This window comes from Cryptococcus neoformans, chromosome 7, assembly GCF_000149385.1.
Source record: "Cryptococcus neoformans var. neoformans B-3501A chromosome 7, whole genome shotgun sequence".
Taxonomy (NCBI): Eukaryota; Fungi; Basidiomycota; class Tremellomycetes; order Tremellales; family Cryptococcaceae; genus Cryptococcus; species Cryptococcus deneoformans.
In genome coordinates this window covers 826,550-843,762 of record NC_009183.1, presented here as the reverse complement: position 1 = coordinate 843,762, position 17,213 = coordinate 826,550, and the positions used below count along the sequence as shown (strand labels likewise).

The window sequence follows — 17,213 nt, the reverse complement described above, 5'->3', positions numbered from 1 at the left end:
CCTCGTCATACGGAGTGAATTCATCCAATGCAGGATAGAAGACAACCACCAATTGCCATACCACCCGCGCCGCTCCTTTCAGCATCAGTCTCAACTCCCCGTCGCCCTACACCGCAGAGAGAGCAAGAACCGTCAGACGACACAGTCCGGCGGGTACCGTCGTCGTACTTTTCTCTTCCTTACAGCTATAGTAGTCCTGCAGGCCCATCACACTGGAGGAACAAGCCGCTTGACAGTGGCTCAGCTCGTCGTCGCGACGGCAAGTTCCGTAGCGCTAGCGTTAAAACAGTGGGCAGCTTTTCTTTGAAGACACCGAATCGGCACGAAGATCTCGACAACTGGCAATCTCTTCAAGACATAACTGGAAGTGACGTGGATGAAGATCAGATTGAAGACAAGGCAACAACAAATAGCCGATCGTCTTCGTTAGCAACTCCTAGCGCTCGGAGCGTACGGTCACTTTTCATATCCTCGGACCTGTCTGCAGACGCCTTGAGTATACCTGAAGGAAGAAGCCACACAAGCGATCGCATTTCTATAGTTGATCGGTTATCATTGTCTCCTACTCAACTGGAGGCCGGAGGTGATCATATTCTTTCTGTATCCCGAGATGATTCTCAAGAAGAAGAAGGCACGCCTCGTGCTGCTGTACTACCATTACAATCGCCGGAACCCATTGAAAGGCTGACTTCTGCTACACCCCTGTTGGAAGCCTCATTTCCTTCAGATTTCCTATCACCGAGACAACCTATTACTGAGACAAGGTCCATTGTAGAGAAGAAGGCTTCCACTTTGGAAGGTATGTCTTACTTGTTACTTAGTTTCATGCATCTGTTGACCTCTGTTGAAGGACATAGATATAGTTGGATTCCTCCCACATGGGCCACAAATATACTCAAATGCTCTATTGCCTACCTCATAGCCTCTTTGTTCACGTTTGTCCCTGCCCTTGCGTCTATGTTATCGACCCAGTCGGAGACCGATGCGCATGGGCGAGTTACTGCGGTACCCGCGTATTCCGCACATATGGTAGCAACTATCGTCGTATACGTGAGTAGGCGATGGTGCGTGACTACGTGCTGAATCCTAAAATTCGCCTAGTTCAACCCGGCTAAAACATTGGGAAACATGCTTCTGTCAACCAGATATTGCTTCGTGCTCGCCGTACTTTCCACGGTAGTGTCCCTCTTAGCGACCCTGACGATTCGGTTATTCGATCATTACTCACCCTCACACGGAGAAAGATGGGATTTTATCAGTGAAATGGGCGATTGGATCGTTTGTATAATTTGGATTGGAGGGACTATGGGTGTGTTAGCTTGGTCCAAGTTATGGGTCGGTAACCCAAGTTTCAATTCAGGTAAAGTAAATGTCTCTTCAACAGCTATACAGCGAAACTGATTGGACGAATAAGGCTGCTCAATGGCCGCAATGATTCTGTACAATGTTGTCATAAAAGAGGGTGCAGTGCCAAAATTAATAGAGATTTTGCTCATCGTCTTCACGGGAGGTCTGTGCGATGGTAGTCAACTGAACTTCTCACTGACTTGATATGACTTTAGTTTGCATCACAAACCTTGTGTGCATCACCGTCGTCCCAGTGTCGGCGACTTCAAACCTTCAAAAATCAATATCCAAATCACTCAATTCTTTTTCCACACTCCTCGACCTCCTCACATCAACATTCCTCCTCGAGAAAAGCACAGTCAAAGAGAAGGGACTTACTCTCAAGGATGCAGTTAGAGACCATTCTGCGGCTTTCAAGACTCTTCAAAAGGATCTTTCAGAGGCTAAACACGAGCGAGTCCTTGATGGGAGGATCAGAGGCAGGAACTTGCAGCTTTATGATGCAGCAATCGTCAGCCTTGGTCGGTTGGCCCAACATTTGAGTAGTTTGAGGAGTAGCACGAGACTCCAAGAAAGTCTAGTCCGCGCCAGTCGCGAAGGGCGGATCAGTTTGGAGGTCGGTGCAGAGCGTGGCCGTTCCAAAATATCCATTTCTGAAGTGGATGCCATTGACGATGAGAGAGGACAAGGATTATCTGAGGACATGGACATTGCTACAAGCGTGCACCTTTTCTTGAAATTCAGAGAAATTGCCGGGACACAAATGGATGATTTGAACGTAAGTAACAATTGTTTTGATGATGTAAATTGGCTTGACTGTGAGCAGACTCGGTGTGATCAAGCCCTGGAAGCTGTACAGGCTCTTTCCCAAGCTCGTCAGATGCCCTGTATCGATCTCCCTTTGATCCGCTCCAAGCTCGCCACTTCCCTCAAGGAATTCACTCTTTCATCGAGCAGAGCCATCAAAAGGGTCTACGCGGGACCCCGGCGGAAGAAGGGTGTCTATTTCAAAACTGATCCAAGCTCTAGTGACAGTGGAGAGAGCGAGAGTGATGTGGAGAGTGAAAAGATTTACGGAAACGGAAACGAATGCAAGCTGGAGGCCACCGAAGACTTGCCCGTTGAAGATCAGCCCGACATTAACCACGGTCCTAATGAAACGGTCTTCTGGATCTACTTGTGAGTGTTCGGTCAACATTAAGATAGGAAGGCTGACGACGCACGCTACAAGTTTCCTGTTTACTTTTGAAGAATTTGCACGTGAGATGATATTTCTTGTGGATACAATGGAGGAGGTGCGTTTCTGGCTTTTTTGTCGTATCAGTTATTAACGTTTTCACAGATTGTTACGACTGAGAAAGTCACTTTCTGGGAGCATCTCAAAACAGTTATAATGCCAAAAAGAGGGAGGAAGGAGAAGAAAAGCGAGTACCTCTATAAACAGCTTCGTGAGTCTTGTAGTCATTATATTTCAAGATATTTTCCCAACCTCGCAACGCAGAAAACATTGTCCCAATCGACCCTTCTCAACTTCAGCCGCCATTGTACCCGAAAAATGGTCGTGATTCCACTGGACCCGTTATCGTGCCTGATTTGAAGTCACTCAGTTTTATTGGAAGGATCAAACAGATGTTCTGGGCGTTGGGCGAAAGGTCTAAACAGCCTGACGCGCGTTATGCCATCAAAACTGGTCTCGGAGGCGGTAGGTTGGAAGACAGCCTTTTAGGATTCGCAAATTCTAATAGAAGATGCTTAGCTATGTTGGCTGCGCCAGCATTCACAGAAATTGGACGACCGATATTTCTGAGATTCAGAGGGGAATGGGCGCTGATCGCATACTTTGCTACCATGAGCCAAACCATCGGGCAAACCAATTTTTTGTGAGTTGTTGTGCAACAAAACATTCGCTTGACATATATATTGCCCCGCTTACAATGATTTAGATCGATGATGAGAATATTGGGAACTTTGTATGTTGAAAATAAAGCCTATGATTAGCAGATGCTGACTTTATTATAATGTAGAATCGGAGCGGGAGCTGCTGTCCTTTTCACCAAATTGTGGGTCATAGTTTAAAATGCGAAGGATTGTCCCTTATCTTCTGCTCAGGTTTCCAGACAACAACGTTGCTCTTCCTATCCTAGGGTTTTTCTTCTCGATCCCCTGCTTCTATATTATAACTCAAATGCCCGATTACATGAATGCAGGGCGATTTATCCTCCTTACATATGTAGGTACAATCTTGTACCATGAGGAAAATGCTGAATCGACTTAGAATCTCACGTGCTTGTATACTTACAATACCAGAACGAGAGGAGACGTTACTGTTGAAATGATTGCCTATCGCCGATCAACAAGTGTTATTGTGGGCGTTCTGTGGGCTGCAATTGTTTCCAGGTACTGGTGGCCGTTCACCGCCAGGAGGGAGCTGCGTATGGGCCTGAGCGAGTAAGTCAGATGTCACCTTGCCCTTTCAGTTGCATTTTGATCATCGTCATATTGTTTGCTAGCTTCTGTCTTGATCTGTCCTATCTATATTCAAAACTCCTCACAACTTATGGTAATGGCGTCGACTACAATGGACTAAACGCCGTAGGAGCAGATACTGAAGAAGGAGAGTTGGAACCTTTACTGCCGACAGATGCTATCAGGCATTCTCATCTCGATCACGGAGTAAGACAGTTTATGGCCATGTAAGTCTGCGCGAATAAACATTTTGTCCATAATCTCTTAATTTACTCGTGTCATTAGGGAATTGCATCTTCAAAGTCAGCTTGACAGTATGAAAAGCTTGCTGGCCCACACAAAAAACGAACCACGCCTAAAAGGACCGTTTGCATATGGATTCTATAAAGAGGTCCTACTTAGTTGCGAGCGAATGCTCGATAGGCTGCACAGTATGCGCTGTGTTACGACTAGAGATGAGTGGTAAGTTTACTGGCCAGTTTGCGACCCAATACCAGTGGCGTTGACGAAAACTTGTTAGGGACAACAATATCCGGGATACCTTTGTTATACCAGTCAACAAGGAACGCCGAGAGATGGCTGGGAACGTCATTCTATATGTGAGTACGCTTGCGATCAGTGCCTTGTGGCTTACCGTTTACTCACTCTTACTGTAGTTCTATACTTTGTCCGCCGGATTCCGGCTGCGAACGCCCGTGCCCCCATACCTTCCTCCAGCTGAAGAGGCTCGTCAGCGCCTCGTTGACGCCATTCGTTCCCTCGATGTCGTTCGACGCAGAAGCGTTCGTGGAGGTGGAAGACATCTCTTGTTCTTTGCATATACATTGGCCATGCAGGTGGGTCATTTTTAAAAAAACTTTTAACTGATGGCTTTTATCAATAGGAGGTGATAGCTGAGCTGGAGTATCTAGGAGCGATGATGCAGGAAGCTTTCGGTGTGATATCTGTCAGTTCCGCTGACGACTTTGAGGACTTGTTCGAGGAGCCAGTAGAGGAAGCTGCCAAAGTGGGGGAAAGCCCGAAGAGCCTGTAAATGTCGTATGCACTGCCATCTGGTCAAAGACGATGGAGGATGGAGAAATGGTCTGGAAGGGGAGAGAGTTGTTGCATGGACGTCACACGGTAACATTGTGTAAATATCTACGTACGAAACATGCGCGTCATAAGAAACAAGGCACAACAAATGACAATCACGTGTCAGGAGCCATTGGGACAGATTTGGACCTTTGTATACAACTTTCTCAAACTTGGAATTTGGAGAGATAGTTCAGGAAACGATGTCTTCCTCCCCAGAGCCCACCGCACTCACGGACCCCGCCTCCTATCTATGTCTCTCCAAATTCAACCGCCGACTGCCCCGCTGTCCTCGAACGAACCTCCCAGTCACTTTTTCCGACATTGGTGATCCAACGGGTATACCGCTTTTGTATCTTTTGCCAAGCGGATGCTCCAGGTGGATAGGAGCTTCTTTGGGTGAGCTCTATGCTCCCTGCAGTCCGCACCGTGTGATAATGTGACTCACAAATACAAGACCCTCTGGCTGCGAGATTTGGAGTGAGGATCGTTGTCATTGATCGACCGGGATGTGGGGGTACAGGGCAGGTCCCCCTCGGCGAGCGGATTGACAGAAGCTGTGGTGCGGTTTAATGATCTAGTTGTTTCGCAGTTGTTGGGCTTTACCACTGACAAACTCTCGGTTAGAAATGGCAGTTTCAGTTCTTGAGTCTCTGATGATCAAACCGGCTCATATCCTTGTTAGCTCTGCAGGGATCTAGCAAGTCTCCACTTACCATGTTGAATTAATATGAAAACGTCGCTGATCGTATATGGTCAGCTACGCACTCCATCTTTTGATTCACCATCCCTCAGCATTTAAAACATCGCTCAATCCACCCCCGCGGTTGTATCTTATTGCTCCTTGGGTACCCCTGCTGCCAGTAGATCATCCTGACAGCTGGCCTTTCAAGTGGGATTGGATACCCACGCCATTCATTGCCACTCAACATATCACTGTATGCATTTTCACTTTTTTTATAGCAATTTAGCTGAGTATGACTTTGCCAGACACCACACCTACTGAAAGCCGCCGAGCAAGCTCAAAAAGCGTATGACAGAGGTCTCAAAGCAATCGACACAAGCATGTCATTTGTTATGAAGATGTACAACTCATTTACCGAAGTTCCTTCATCGACTTCCTATTCTTCCGCTCAGGGCACAGCACCGCCATCGATGTCTCCTTCTACTCCATATGAACAAACAGGTATCAAGCCTGGAATGAAGGAGGATGTTCAAGAAGGCCTGAATAACATTATGGGAGCAGGCATGGGCGAGGGTACAGAAGTGCAGGTGCCTCAATCCGAAGGAGAAGGGGGTAAGAAGGAACGGTACTGGGGGCCTACTCCATGTTGTGTGACTTGCGTGAGTGCAACGCTCCACGCAGCGATGTAGAATTGGCTAAAAGGACATAAAAGCTGGTGTCAAGCTACATGCAAGCTGAGAATGGTCAAGGTATCGGTCAAGGTATCATAACCGCTCATCGCTCTGTAAGCCAATAGCTAATGCTGTCCGGGAATAGATCATCTCTTGTGCCTCAACCGCGGACCTCGCGACACGGGAGGAGCGTGGCTTCAAACGGCACTATCTGATCTGGCAGCGACAATCCAGTTTGCTCAAGAAGCCGTAGTTCCAAAAACGGCTGCAGAGAAGCTAGCAAGGAATAGCTTGCAGACTGGTCAGGCCAACGTGGCGGACGAAACCGGAACAGCGGCACATGTGAACGCCGTCGAATATCCCTTGGAAATGCATGTCTGGTGGGGCTGGATGGATGACATGGTCGTCAGGAAAGGACAATGTGAGTCCAGATATCGTTCCCACATACCATTCTGAGACTTGTGTATAGTATATTTCAACCAGCTCGTCGGAGAATATTCTGGTGTCATTGACTTGTTGGTTCATGACGTACCTGATGGGGACCACTCTGACTTGTAAGCTACCCATGAGTAGGGTGGATTGTCTAGTTGACTGATGTGATGCAGGATGTCGAGACCAGTAGGAATACATCACTGCTTCGAGCTTATTCGGTCACAAAATGACACAAAGATGCCGAGTCGGGAGCTGTAACGAGACGACTGGTCATGGATATGGTTAGGAGGTGGGGACAGAACTTGTATCATTCGCCAAAGATGTTCTATCCACTATTGTAAATCCTATTCAATTGTGTAGCTGTGTACAAGTACAGTTTGAGCATTCTTGAAAGACAATGGAACTCTATTATATAAACATCTGGAGATCATGTTTAATCGTTGAATTTTCTAACCAGTCATTAGATCTGAATTGATGCTTCCCCGTTAGTCTGGATGCTGCGATTAATCTATGCCCACTTACGAGTCCTCAAGGTGATCATCAAAATCCCGTAGCCCCCTGTGGATTTTTTTCTCCCTAATGACCTTCAGCAAGCTTGCTGGTAATGATTGCGAAGTAATGGAGAAAGGTTCCGGAAGAAGGGTCGGCGACGCTGCAGGGACAGCTTGCAAAAGATATGGAGAAGCCTCAGTAGGAAGATAAGGCTGTGGTTGTTTAGATCCAACATTCTTTTCCAAGTTTGGTTGGTAGGACTTACGATATAGGCCGGTTGCCCAGCCGCCAATTTATCATTGTCGATCTTCGAGGAAGGAGCACGATAAGTTCAAACATACATTCAGAATCCATAAAGACCTATACTCACAGCCAAAGCGAAAGCTCCTTCAAAGCTTTCTCTTAAGATCTTCCACACCCTTTCCACGACTCTGGGAAGCCCATCGCCTTCATCCCTTGCAACATACACACCAACAATTCTCTTATGATTTATTTCAGCGTACTTCCCAACGATTGAGAGCCCTGCTTCCATCATGGGCGATAAGCTTGTGTAATGGTGCAGAATGGGTACGGCATCGTCGACTACTTGCTTCGAATCTTGAGAAGAGGAGGAGGAGAGCAAGACGCCGATAACAGTGGAAGAAGGTTGGGCGGCGGCGTGGAGGATGGGCAGGGAATAGGCGGTATCGGTTATAGAATAAGAGTACGAAGGCATTCTCGCAGGACTGTTGCGTGGATGCAGTTATATAAGTAGAGTTCGTTCAGAGTTCGTTCGTTGGTGGATGACAACAGCGAGCGAGAGTCACGGCGGGGGCTAATGTCCAGGTGTCCCGATCTATATGTGTATCCTCCACTCTGATCTTTTACGAACGAGCAAGAAATCACCTGCGAGCGAGTGCAGAGTGTCCCATTGTCTCTATCATTATTCCCGTCACAAGAAGCAGCCACAGCATCCCATACTCCGTCTAAACACGCGTCTGGTCTCTCGCATACTATTTATTCTAGGAATCTCAACCTCTCTGCGCACATGTCGGTCATTCGCCCGTTCGATCCCACAGACATCTTACGTTTCAACAATATCAATGCCGACCCATGGACAGCGACAGTGGGTTTCTCGTACTTGAGTAACATGGATATGCTGACGCTTCTAGTGAAGTATCATAACGGCTACTATGCCAGCTATACAGCGCAATGGCCTGACTGGTGTGTCGCCGTTGAAGGCGCTTATGACCCAACATTGAAAGCTTACAGTAAGCATGGAAGCTTCATCACACAGGCCCATCTTTTAACATTATCTCCAGTGATCTCCAAACATGAGCCTCCGGCCCCCGATCCACAGCATCACGGTCATTTAACAGCTCTTTCAATTGCTCCATCGCACAGATCACTCGGACTCGCCCGTGTTCTCATGGATGTTCTCGAAGGATTAAGCGGACCAGGAGAGATAGCGGTGGAATGTAATAATGATCATGGAGCTCATGCGCACGAGCACCAAGCGGTCCCTACCGGAGCAGCGCGCGATTCGGTGGATGCGTGGTTTGTAGACCTCTTTGTGAGGTGCAATAATGTCAGGGCAATAAGCATGTACGAAAAAATGGGGTACAGTGTGTACAGAAGGGTAGTTGAGTGAGTCCCTCTTTGTTTTCTCCTTCTAGTCATAGTGCTAACAGCGTACTACTAGCTATTATAATGGCATGGAGGGTGTTGGCTCTACAAGAGATGAATTGGACGGTTTTGGTATGGACGAACCCCTTGCTTTTGACATCTAGGATGAATGGCAAACTGATTATTCCGCGTAGACATGAGAAAATCAATGCCTAAGGATACGGTATGGTTTCAAAGTAGATTCTGAGAGCCAAGCTGACTCTTTATTAGGCCAAGCGATACGTTAGACCAAACGGCCGTGACATTCTCGTCTCACCCGATCAAGTTTGGGCATAACTCCTGCCTCGAGATGCATAACGGCATATACACATTTATCGCACTAATCAGTTCATCTTTTCATTAATTATTCAACCATCATCGTCATTGTCAATCATTCCTATGTACTTATTACCGCAATGATTTGCCATCCGCCGTATAAATACAGTCTATATCAATTTTCTTCCCCCATTCTGATTGAGGTTTTCTTCGGTTCCAACTTTCTGCAAGGAAGATCGTGGCGAAATAAAATAAAAACTAGGGATACAGGGTGAAAATACGTCTCTTCATGAAAAGGAAGAATGAAGAATTGGGGTTTGAGAGTAATTTACGGAACAAGATGCGAAACTCGTGGCGCCAACTGATTGAAAGTTTGTGACTCGTGATTGTTTCCCCAAACGAATTACCTCGCAAAGCGGCTAATAGATACTACTGATACACTTGTACGAACCCTGCTATTGCATTTATGACACTCTCCGATACAGCATTCAAAAGCTGGCCGACTAACACATGAGTTCTTTGTTTATCAATATTGAGTAGACACTTGGAAATCTAAGCAGACGGATAGATCCATGCTCATTGCTCATGCAAAACGGTCTTTATAAATACTTAGGAGATCCTATATCTTGAACTCGTATCACTATGGCGGGGACCGACAAACAACTATTTCCGTAGGAGATCTTGGATAAGAATAAAGAAGTTATCGAAACAGACAATAAATAGTATGCCCATCTGCTGGGGCTAAGGACAAAAAGCCAGTATGTACAACCATCGGGAACTCCATTTAGGTGGTTGATTCGCTCAACTCCTATACGCTACACACAACCGCTTCAGTAAGGAAAGATCAAAGGCGATGATCAAAGCTCCATTTCCATCGCCATTCCCCATTCTTCACCTTCCCTCTTGTCTTCTTTAATGTCCCCCCAACCGTCCTCTTCTTCCTTTGCTTCTTCCTCTTCGTCCTCTTCAGCTACTCCAGCTCCGCTTCGCACGGAGCTGCTAGGCACCTGAGTCCTCACGCCAAACATCCCACCGCCAACCATTCCTGTCTTCATATAGGTCGGCATGCCAAGGCTGCCTCGCCTTACTGACCCTATAGAACCAGGCATCGGGCTGAGCCCAGGCACAGTGAGCGAAGACGAAAGAGAGGAAGAAAAGTTGAGGCCGTTCATGTCTGGAAGTGATCCGATGCTGTGAGGAGTAGCTGGTCCCTGAGTAGAGGAAGAAATAGAGGGGGCTGGGCGAGGGGATGAAATGCCCATCGGACGAGATGGGCGGGCATAAGGCGAAGACGCAGGGGGAGAGCGAACGCCTAGACCAGAATGCACGGCTCGAGGCGAGGGGTGAACTCCATTAGAGCGAGGGATGTATGGTTCGGCGGCTCCCATGCTGCTAGTAGTCGAGTCGCTTGCAGCTGCTGGAGACGACTTCCGTTCCGCCTTCTCGGCCAGTGTGCCCAGAGCGGTGGTCTCCCGCAAGGAAGACGGAGTGAGGGGTGCGGCAGTAGAAGTGGATGGGGATCGGCCCAATGACACTTCTCGCGCGGCGCGAGATGTGGCTCTCTTGGGCAATGAGTCGTTGGAACCGGCGGGAGAAAGAATTGCAGGCCAGAGAGACTTGTCGGAAGGAAGGGCTCTACCTCCTTGAGATGTAGGGTCGAGGTGAGCAAGAATAGCAGCAGCCTGGTGAAGTTCTGTCAGCACAACAAGTTCACTTGGATAAAAGCGAACTCACTTCAAGCATCTGCACCTGTTGATGTTTACTCATGCTCAGCGCGGTCGGTTCCTTCCAGTGTGGGCTGTGTTCCCATCTATGTTTTACCAAGCAACTGGGGTGTCTGTATTCCTTGTTACACGTCTCACACTTGAATACCATCCCTTTTCTTCTACCTTTTACCCCACCACTTCCCGTACCCAACGCGAGCTTCTCCCACTCTGGGCGAGAATCATCAGCATCTGGTTCAATTTCATCCTCATCCATGTCAATATCGTCGGCACTCCCACTTCTGGCGCGAGAGTTCTCTTCATCATCATCGTCGCCAAACTCCATGTCCAATTCGATATCATCTTCGGGAGGGGTGGGGGCTTTGCGCTGGCCCTTGGTGGGTAAAGAGCCGGGGACAGCAGACACTGAGCGCGTCGGCAACGGCGCGGCTGTTGGAGCAGGTCGAGAGAGGGAGGATCGACGGTCGGTCTTGGCGAAATCGAATAATTGAGGGGCAGGCGAAGTACCCAATGTGGATCGGCGGGTCATACTAGCCGGTCCGTCCAATGATGTTATACGACTGCTACGCAAATGTTGGTTTAGCATGCTCGCTTCGAAACGGACAAAGGACCGGCTTACCTATCCTTCCCGACGCCACCCGGACCGGAGCCACTTTCACCAGTGCCAGTGAGTCCCAGCTTGCCCCTGCCGAGGACTCCGGTAGTGCTGCTACTCATCCTCCTCGCTTTGGGCGCATTCTCCTTACCAGCCTTCTCTTGAGTGGCTTGGGGTCTAGTGGCTGAAAGATAGGAAGGGTGTGAGGGAACGCTCGCGGGTACAGTTTGAGGGGCGGTTTGTGAATGTACAGGGAGAGGTCGAGGTACATGGACAGGCGTGCCATTCGACAGCGAGAGGAGGTCTAAAGGAAATGAGCCTCTCAAACGGAAAGGTGAGGAATGATAACTTACCAAAGGCATGAGCATGCATATCGCCGTCGTCTCCGTGCTCACACGGCGGCAAGAAGCTCGGATGAATGAGATCGTTCTTGCCTTGTTGTATAAGCGCGGGCGAGTCGGTCTTGGGTGAGAATATGCCGGGGAGGTTTGTTGGCTGTTTAGTTTGTGCCAAATCCCGGGCGTTCGACAGGAGAAAAAAAAAGAAGAAAAAAGTTGATCAAGACGAGATGCCAAATTGCGCATTGAAAAAAAGTCGAGATGAAAGGATGTAGTGTGCGACGCCAGTGCGAGATCAGATAGTGAGCGACGGTCCACGTTGTTCACAGCATGTGTGAAGATGGGAAGACAAGCAGCAAGAGAAGGGTGTCAGCAGTGTGTTTATGCTGGAAACGCCGCTGGGCGAAAATACGGCCCGGACGATCGCGATAAAGCGGACTTTTTTTTTCTCCTTTTTCTTTACAGCGAAGGGAAAGTATGGGAAAGAGTACTGACCTCGGTAAGGGGTGTCTGCTGGGACTGGGGCGAGCGCCATTGCTCAAAGTCGGCTACGGGTGGGTTGGGCATCGCTGGAACAAGTCAGCACAGCGACCACAGGACACCCGCACACGCGGCGACGGGAGGAGGAGGAGAGGAGCAGCTCACTGGTGCGGAAGCCGGGGGACAGCGGGGAGAGAGAGTTCAAAAAAGCAATGGGGAGAAAAGATAAAAAGACGAGTTGTGTTCGCTGTTCGGCTTCTTCCCCAGCGTGTTCAGGGAAAATTCAGAATTAGAAATATTTTGGAAATATTATTTAGGAATGCGATGATTAAAAATCAGAAGGCTATTACAAACCTTATCTGGCCTTCATTACATCTGTTTCCTAATCCATAACAAACCTGAACTCGTCCGTCAAAATCACACCATTTTTTATCCGTTCATCCAAGACGCAGCATGTCGCCGGCCGTCAAGAAACTCCCGCCCCCTGCGCCTCCCAAGCAACGTTCATCCGCCCACCCCTCGGCATTGACTCACCCATCTCATAAAGCAGCAACCGTTCCGCTCAAGCCTCTACAGGGAGTGAGCAAGACTCGCGGGGATGTAGGCAAGGCCGGTCATGGAAGAGAATGTATCTTTGTGACACGCAAGACGGCGCTCGGTGCTTTAATGGGCAGATGTAGGAGCTTGGTTGTTGATGAAGGGTGAGTATGCTCTTGTTGGAAAAGTGGTCCATACTTATTCTTTGCAAACAGATATACCTCTCTTACGCTTTACGCCCTGGGCCCGGCAATCTCTCATGCCCTCTTGCTTCTTCACGCACTTTTAGATCTATTGCCGTACCCAAAGGGAGAGAAGGGAATGTGGTATGAAATCCGAACGGGCAGTGTAGAATGCGTTGACGAGATAGACAAAATGGGAGACGGCCAAACAAACGGGAATAATGCAGTACAAGAAGAGGATGCCTGGTTGAACGATGTCGGCTCTGTCGAAGCCAGTGTACCGGAGCGAGCTACTAGGATCAAGGTGACTTCATTGTTAGCATGTTGTGCTGCTCTATGCTGATCCCGAATTAGTCTTCGATAGAGATCACCATCCACATTGCGCCTCGATCGGCCTCAAAGAGCTTGTCTACGAACACGGAGAAGAAGAAAAAGAACAGACCGAGCAAGAAAAGCCGCATGGCGAGGTGGAATAGGTTAAAAGAAGAGGAAAGGCTGAGAGAAGAGGAAGAGGAAGAAGAAGTGGAAGAGGAGGAAGGCGACGAGGAGGCCACCATGAATGCATGACAGGCTGCCCCTATTTGAGATGGAGTGGAAAAGGGCTTTCTTTTTGTACTGGGTATGTTGGTCGTCTGTGTTATAATTGTATTCGATCCTCTTGTACCTGCACAATGACAATGACATGTATGGCCGCCACGCAGTCGCCATATACGCTGTCGATGCAGTGGTGACTCGCTGGATGTCGTACCGATGCCTCCGATGAAATGTTATCCGACTGATCTTACGTAACTGCTTTGGGATGGGAATAATTCATCATCGCTGAGAAACGGGCGTCCGAACTGATCCGCCGGTGAGCCTGGGGCCAGCGGGCAGAGGAGATTAGAGGAGAAACGGAGAGAGCCAAAGACAGAAGGACCGCCAAACGACGTCGTATCTCTCATGCATATCGTTATTTCGTGCAGCCCGCTTACCACCCCGGAGTGGCCGTCAATATTCAAGTCACCCAAAAGTTGCTTGCGTCACAATCTCTACCTACAACGTACAGGCAACACCCTTAAAAAAGGGATCGGAACCTCCACCCCAGCTCAGACGTTTGTTCCCCGCTTTGCCCCGCCGATTGAGGAAACGCAAAAACGACAGCGAAAGGAGAGGACGACCACCTGTACGCTGAAATAGTAATCTGGGATTAGATCGGCACATAACAGAAGCACAGGACTAGGACATCTCCGGTGCTGAGCCATTCAGGGTTGAGACGGTGAGTACATGTACCCTTGTACACTATCCACGACGGAGAGCAAACCTGCAGAACGAGATACAGTCGTGCTGACCCAGCACTACTTCTCCCAGCGTTAATCCAGGCATCTTTGGACAGATACAAGAAGTGGCGAGACCTCTTTGAACAGCGACGTCAGCGTCGGCAACATTTTCCATTTTATTTTACTTTTTTGGATATACAAGGAGTCTACCGCCGTTGGGCCGTCACAATCCTGTAGAATCGTTCTGTGATCACACGTCGAGGTCCCCTCGTCTAGTAGTCGCCTCTGATCTATCACCGGCACCACTGCTAATAAACGGACAAGAGGTCCAACCGTCTTTTTCTCCATTACCGACTCAAACAAGCACAGCGGGGAGTACTACATTCGATCATACTCGCCTATCACAGGTGAGATCAAGCGAGAGGTATCCTGCGAGTGCGAGCTTGGGACAGTTTTCGTACTTGTGGCGAGGAACAGGAGTCTGCACCAGGAGACGGAAATCTGCCAGCATTGAGTTCACCAAAAAAGCTGCCGTCCTCGTCCCAGTCACCGCCATTGTCTTACTTGCTGCCGAGTTCAGTCATCAAAAATGCCAACCATGCCGCCTAAAGACCGGCCAAACCACATCGCCCTTCCTGTCGGCTCTACAACTCCAACAGGGACCAACTCGACGAACCCTGGTTCCCCTCGTACCCCTCCAACTGCGACCACCAACAATCCTATTGGGCCTCAAGCTACGTCCCCGACGTCTCGACATTCGTTTTTGGGATTTATGCGCACAAGAGGTCGTTCATCTACCTTGGGACAGCAGCCATCGACATCGGCCAACTTGAGCAGCCCAATTCAAAGTCAGTTTCAAAGAGCAGCCACTCCTGAACGAGCAGGGAATTCAAGGGCCAATGCTCGAGAGCAGAGTGTCTCAGGGAGGGCTGGTGGCGGTAACGGGGTAGCCACGGGAAGCGGTGTGATGAACACTGGAGCAACTGTGACGAGAACCGTCAGCACGCCGTTGAGCGGATCGAGTAAGTCAGTTTTGAGATTGCGGTCCTTGCTGGCCGGCGGTCCGTGCGGTATGACTTTTTCCTTCCTTCCTGCCATCTTGGACTGGTGGCGTGTTACCATTAGCTGGATGTTCTTTTTTGCTTTTGCATTTCCACATTTTTTTCTTGGCCCTTCAATCGTTTATGACTGTCTTTTATTCTTGAGCGAGACACTGACCATGCCTATAGCCATTCCTCCCGCGCCTACCACCTCGGCATTAGCTCCTGATGCTTCTCTCAATGCCGCCCCTACACCTCCTGGCAATCCTTCTAACCGGCTGAAAACCTATCGCATACGCCTGGTACCCCATCTGGAATCCAATCGCTCCCTTCCGTTTGAGCCTGTCATCCGCGAGATGGCACCAATCTCTGTTACCCCCTTCCCTGGAACGACTCCTTCCGATTCCGCCATGCAAATCGCCGATTCCGGTACTCTCTCCAGCGCTGGGGGAGGACGAACAACTGTCGGTGGGAAGCCTGTGGCCCTTGTCCTCAAGATTGGCAGATTCACAGACAAGTCGGACAGATTGCCTGTTCCAACCAACTCGGCGCCTTTGGGCACAGGTGGGGGTGGAAGTGGGCATGTAAACGGGGATGGGACATTAGGTCCTGACGGACCTAGGACAGGATCAGCAACGCTTTCTGTAGCTGGCGGTGGGGGCGAGGTGACAAGCGGCAAAGCAGCGTTCAGGAGCAAAGTCGTTAGCAGGAGTCATGCAGAGATCTGGTGCGAGGAAGGTGGCAAAGTACGTCTTTTGATGAAGGACGCAGCTGGATTGAACATTGACGCTGAATAGTTCTACATCCGAGATACTAAAAGCAGCTCGGGAACATTCCTCAATCACATCAGGTTATCTAGCCCGAACACGGAATCAAGACCCATGATGCTCAAGGTAAGCCTAATCTACTACTAAGGTAACAACATAGGCTTAAACAGTCAATTTTTAGGATGGGGATGTTCTCCAGCTTGGAGTCGATTATCAAGGCGGCACCGAAGATATGTTCAAATGTATCAAGATGAGAGTAGAAGTTGGACGTGAATGGCAGCGAGGCGCCAACGAATTCAAGTTCGTCACGCTTCCACTTGACAATGGCAACAGCTGACAGTGCCCAAAGCACTAATGCGCTCAAGCAACTCAAAGCTCTTGGCGGAGACGTTTCTGTTTCTGACAATAAAGGCAAAGATACACCCAGTAAGAAGGCGAAAGCAAGCGTGACAGACTGCTGTATCTGTTTGTTTTCTGTGACAGTTTGCCAGTCGCTTTTTATAGCGTGAGTTATGTGCCAACCGCGCGTTTCAACGCTGACAAAAGGTCAAAAGGCCGTGCTCACATGTCTTTCATTACAAATGCATTCGACCGCTTCTCTTACAACATTACCCTGGTTTTTCTTGTCCTCTTTGTGTAAGGCAGACTTTTGAATGAAACGGTTCCCCGCTTTCCGCTAATGTCTGATATACAGCGGACTTTTGCGAATTTGGAAGAAGACGTCGAGACCGAAGATGCTTGGGAAATCGCTTCTCGCAGAGCAAGCGTCATCTCACGACGACCTTCCAACCATTCCATTCTGCCTGCCGGATCATCCACGCCTGCTGCTGCTGCCGCCACCGCAATTGAAAGTAATGGCAACGGCGATGTCGGCACAGCTATGGTTGTGGGGGACAACGAGGTTGCTTCTGCTGGTGAACTTTTACCTGCTCCCCAGGCACCAGGGGAACCAGAAGGTCTGCAGGCAGGCATGCCATTAGCCAGGCAGGCTACAGCTGTCGCCCAAGTCGATCCCATAACAGCTGGACTCGACCTTACGTCCGAAACCATCACCACAGTGCCTGAAGAAGCTGAAGGTTTTGTTGCTCCATCGGCCTCGACCATCCCCCGCCCAATTGTGCACCCGGCTTCTTACGATCAATCTGGCAATAGTACCTTTTCTGAAGCCGCCACACCCATGAATGATACCTTTTTGAGCACGTTGGCG

The 17,213-nt window shown here is 49.1% G+C and overlaps 7 protein-coding genes across 7 annotated transcripts in view; 5 read left to right on the top strand and 2 right to left on the bottom strand.

Annotated features, from left to right (window-relative positions):
- Positions 1 to 27: 27 nt before the first annotated feature.
- CNBG2770 (hypothetical protein) lies at positions 28 to 4,846 on the top strand (the record flags this gene model as incomplete). The annotated part of the gene is made up of 19 exons (XM_769203.1): positions 28 to 799; positions 851 to 1,050; positions 1,102 to 1,360; positions 1,415 to 1,510; positions 1,563 to 2,125; positions 2,174 to 2,526; positions 2,579 to 2,642; positions 2,690 to 2,795; positions 2,849 to 3,049; positions 3,104 to 3,227; positions 3,291 to 3,317; positions 3,372 to 3,407; positions 3,457 to 3,577; positions 3,623 to 3,795; positions 3,858 to 4,040; positions 4,099 to 4,275; positions 4,334 to 4,412; positions 4,470 to 4,649; positions 4,697 to 4,846. 19 exons carry the CDS (start codon positions 28 to 30, stop codon positions 4,844 to 4,846), a joined length of 3,864 nt encoding a protein of 1,287 aa, XP_774296.1.
- Positions 4,847 to 5,090: 244 nt separating this feature from the next.
- On the top strand, positions 5,091 to 6,933 carry CNBG2760 (hypothetical protein; the record flags this gene model as incomplete). The annotated part of the gene is made up of 9 exons (XM_769202.1): positions 5,091 to 5,286; positions 5,345 to 5,449; positions 5,515 to 5,587; positions 5,648 to 5,825; positions 5,878 to 6,231; positions 6,285 to 6,333; positions 6,389 to 6,664; positions 6,713 to 6,797; positions 6,849 to 6,933. The coding sequence occupies 9 exons, from the start codon at positions 5,091 to 5,093 to the stop codon at positions 6,931 to 6,933; spliced, it is 1,401 nt and encodes a 466-aa protein (XP_774295.1).
- A 260-nt stretch (positions 6,934 to 7,193) lies between these two features.
- CNBG2750 (hypothetical protein) lies at positions 7,194 to 7,882 on the bottom strand (the record flags this gene model as incomplete). The annotated part of the gene is made up of 3 exons (XM_769201.1): positions 7,194 to 7,379; positions 7,433 to 7,474; positions 7,538 to 7,882. The coding sequence occupies 3 exons, from the start codon at positions 7,880 to 7,882 to the stop codon at positions 7,194 to 7,196; spliced, it is 573 nt and encodes a 190-aa protein (XP_774294.1).
- A 312-nt stretch (positions 7,883 to 8,194) lies between these two features.
- CNBG2740 (hypothetical protein) lies at positions 8,195 to 9,108 on the top strand (the record flags this gene model as incomplete). The annotated part of the gene is made up of 7 exons (XM_769200.1): positions 8,195 to 8,272; positions 8,324 to 8,417; positions 8,469 to 8,597; positions 8,682 to 8,793; positions 8,849 to 8,904; positions 8,967 to 8,995; positions 9,043 to 9,108. 7 exons carry the CDS (start codon positions 8,195 to 8,197, stop codon positions 9,106 to 9,108), a joined length of 564 nt encoding a protein of 187 aa, XP_774293.1.
- An 836-nt stretch (positions 9,109 to 9,944) lies between these two features.
- On the bottom strand, positions 9,945 to 12,311 carry CNBG2730 (hypothetical protein; the record flags this gene model as incomplete). The annotated part of the gene is made up of 5 exons (XM_769199.1): positions 9,945 to 10,769; positions 10,822 to 11,374; positions 11,431 to 11,710; positions 11,760 to 11,901; positions 12,240 to 12,311. 5 exons carry the CDS (start codon positions 12,309 to 12,311, stop codon positions 9,945 to 9,947), a joined length of 1,872 nt encoding a protein of 623 aa, XP_774292.1.
- Positions 12,312 to 12,677: 366 nt separating this feature from the next.
- On the top strand, positions 12,678 to 13,510 carry CNBG2720 (hypothetical protein; the record flags this gene model as incomplete). Its single annotated transcript, XM_769198.1, has 3 exons — positions 12,678 to 12,925; positions 12,977 to 13,247; positions 13,298 to 13,510. 3 exons carry the CDS (start codon positions 12,678 to 12,680, stop codon positions 13,508 to 13,510), a joined length of 732 nt encoding a protein of 243 aa, XP_774291.1.
- A 1,278-nt stretch (positions 13,511 to 14,788) lies between these two features.
- The window catches only part of CNBG2710 (hypothetical protein), a gene marked incomplete at both ends in the record, with an annotated part of 2,608 nt that continues 183 nt past the window's right edge, over positions 14,789 to 17,213 (top strand). Inside the window, 7 exons of the mRNA XM_769197.1 lie at positions 14,789 to 15,221; positions 15,429 to 15,985; positions 16,037 to 16,132; positions 16,188 to 16,306; positions 16,356 to 16,511; positions 16,561 to 16,642; positions 16,701 to 17,213. The exon at positions 16,701 to 17,213 is cut by the window's right edge and continues 183 nt beyond it. Of these exons, the coding sequence (XP_774290.1) occupies positions 14,789 to 15,221; positions 15,429 to 15,985; positions 16,037 to 16,132; positions 16,188 to 16,306; positions 16,356 to 16,511; positions 16,561 to 16,642; positions 16,701 to 17,213 (1,956 nt within the window). The remainder of the gene's footprint in view (positions 15,222 to 15,428; positions 15,986 to 16,036; positions 16,133 to 16,187; positions 16,307 to 16,355; positions 16,512 to 16,560; positions 16,643 to 16,700) is intronic.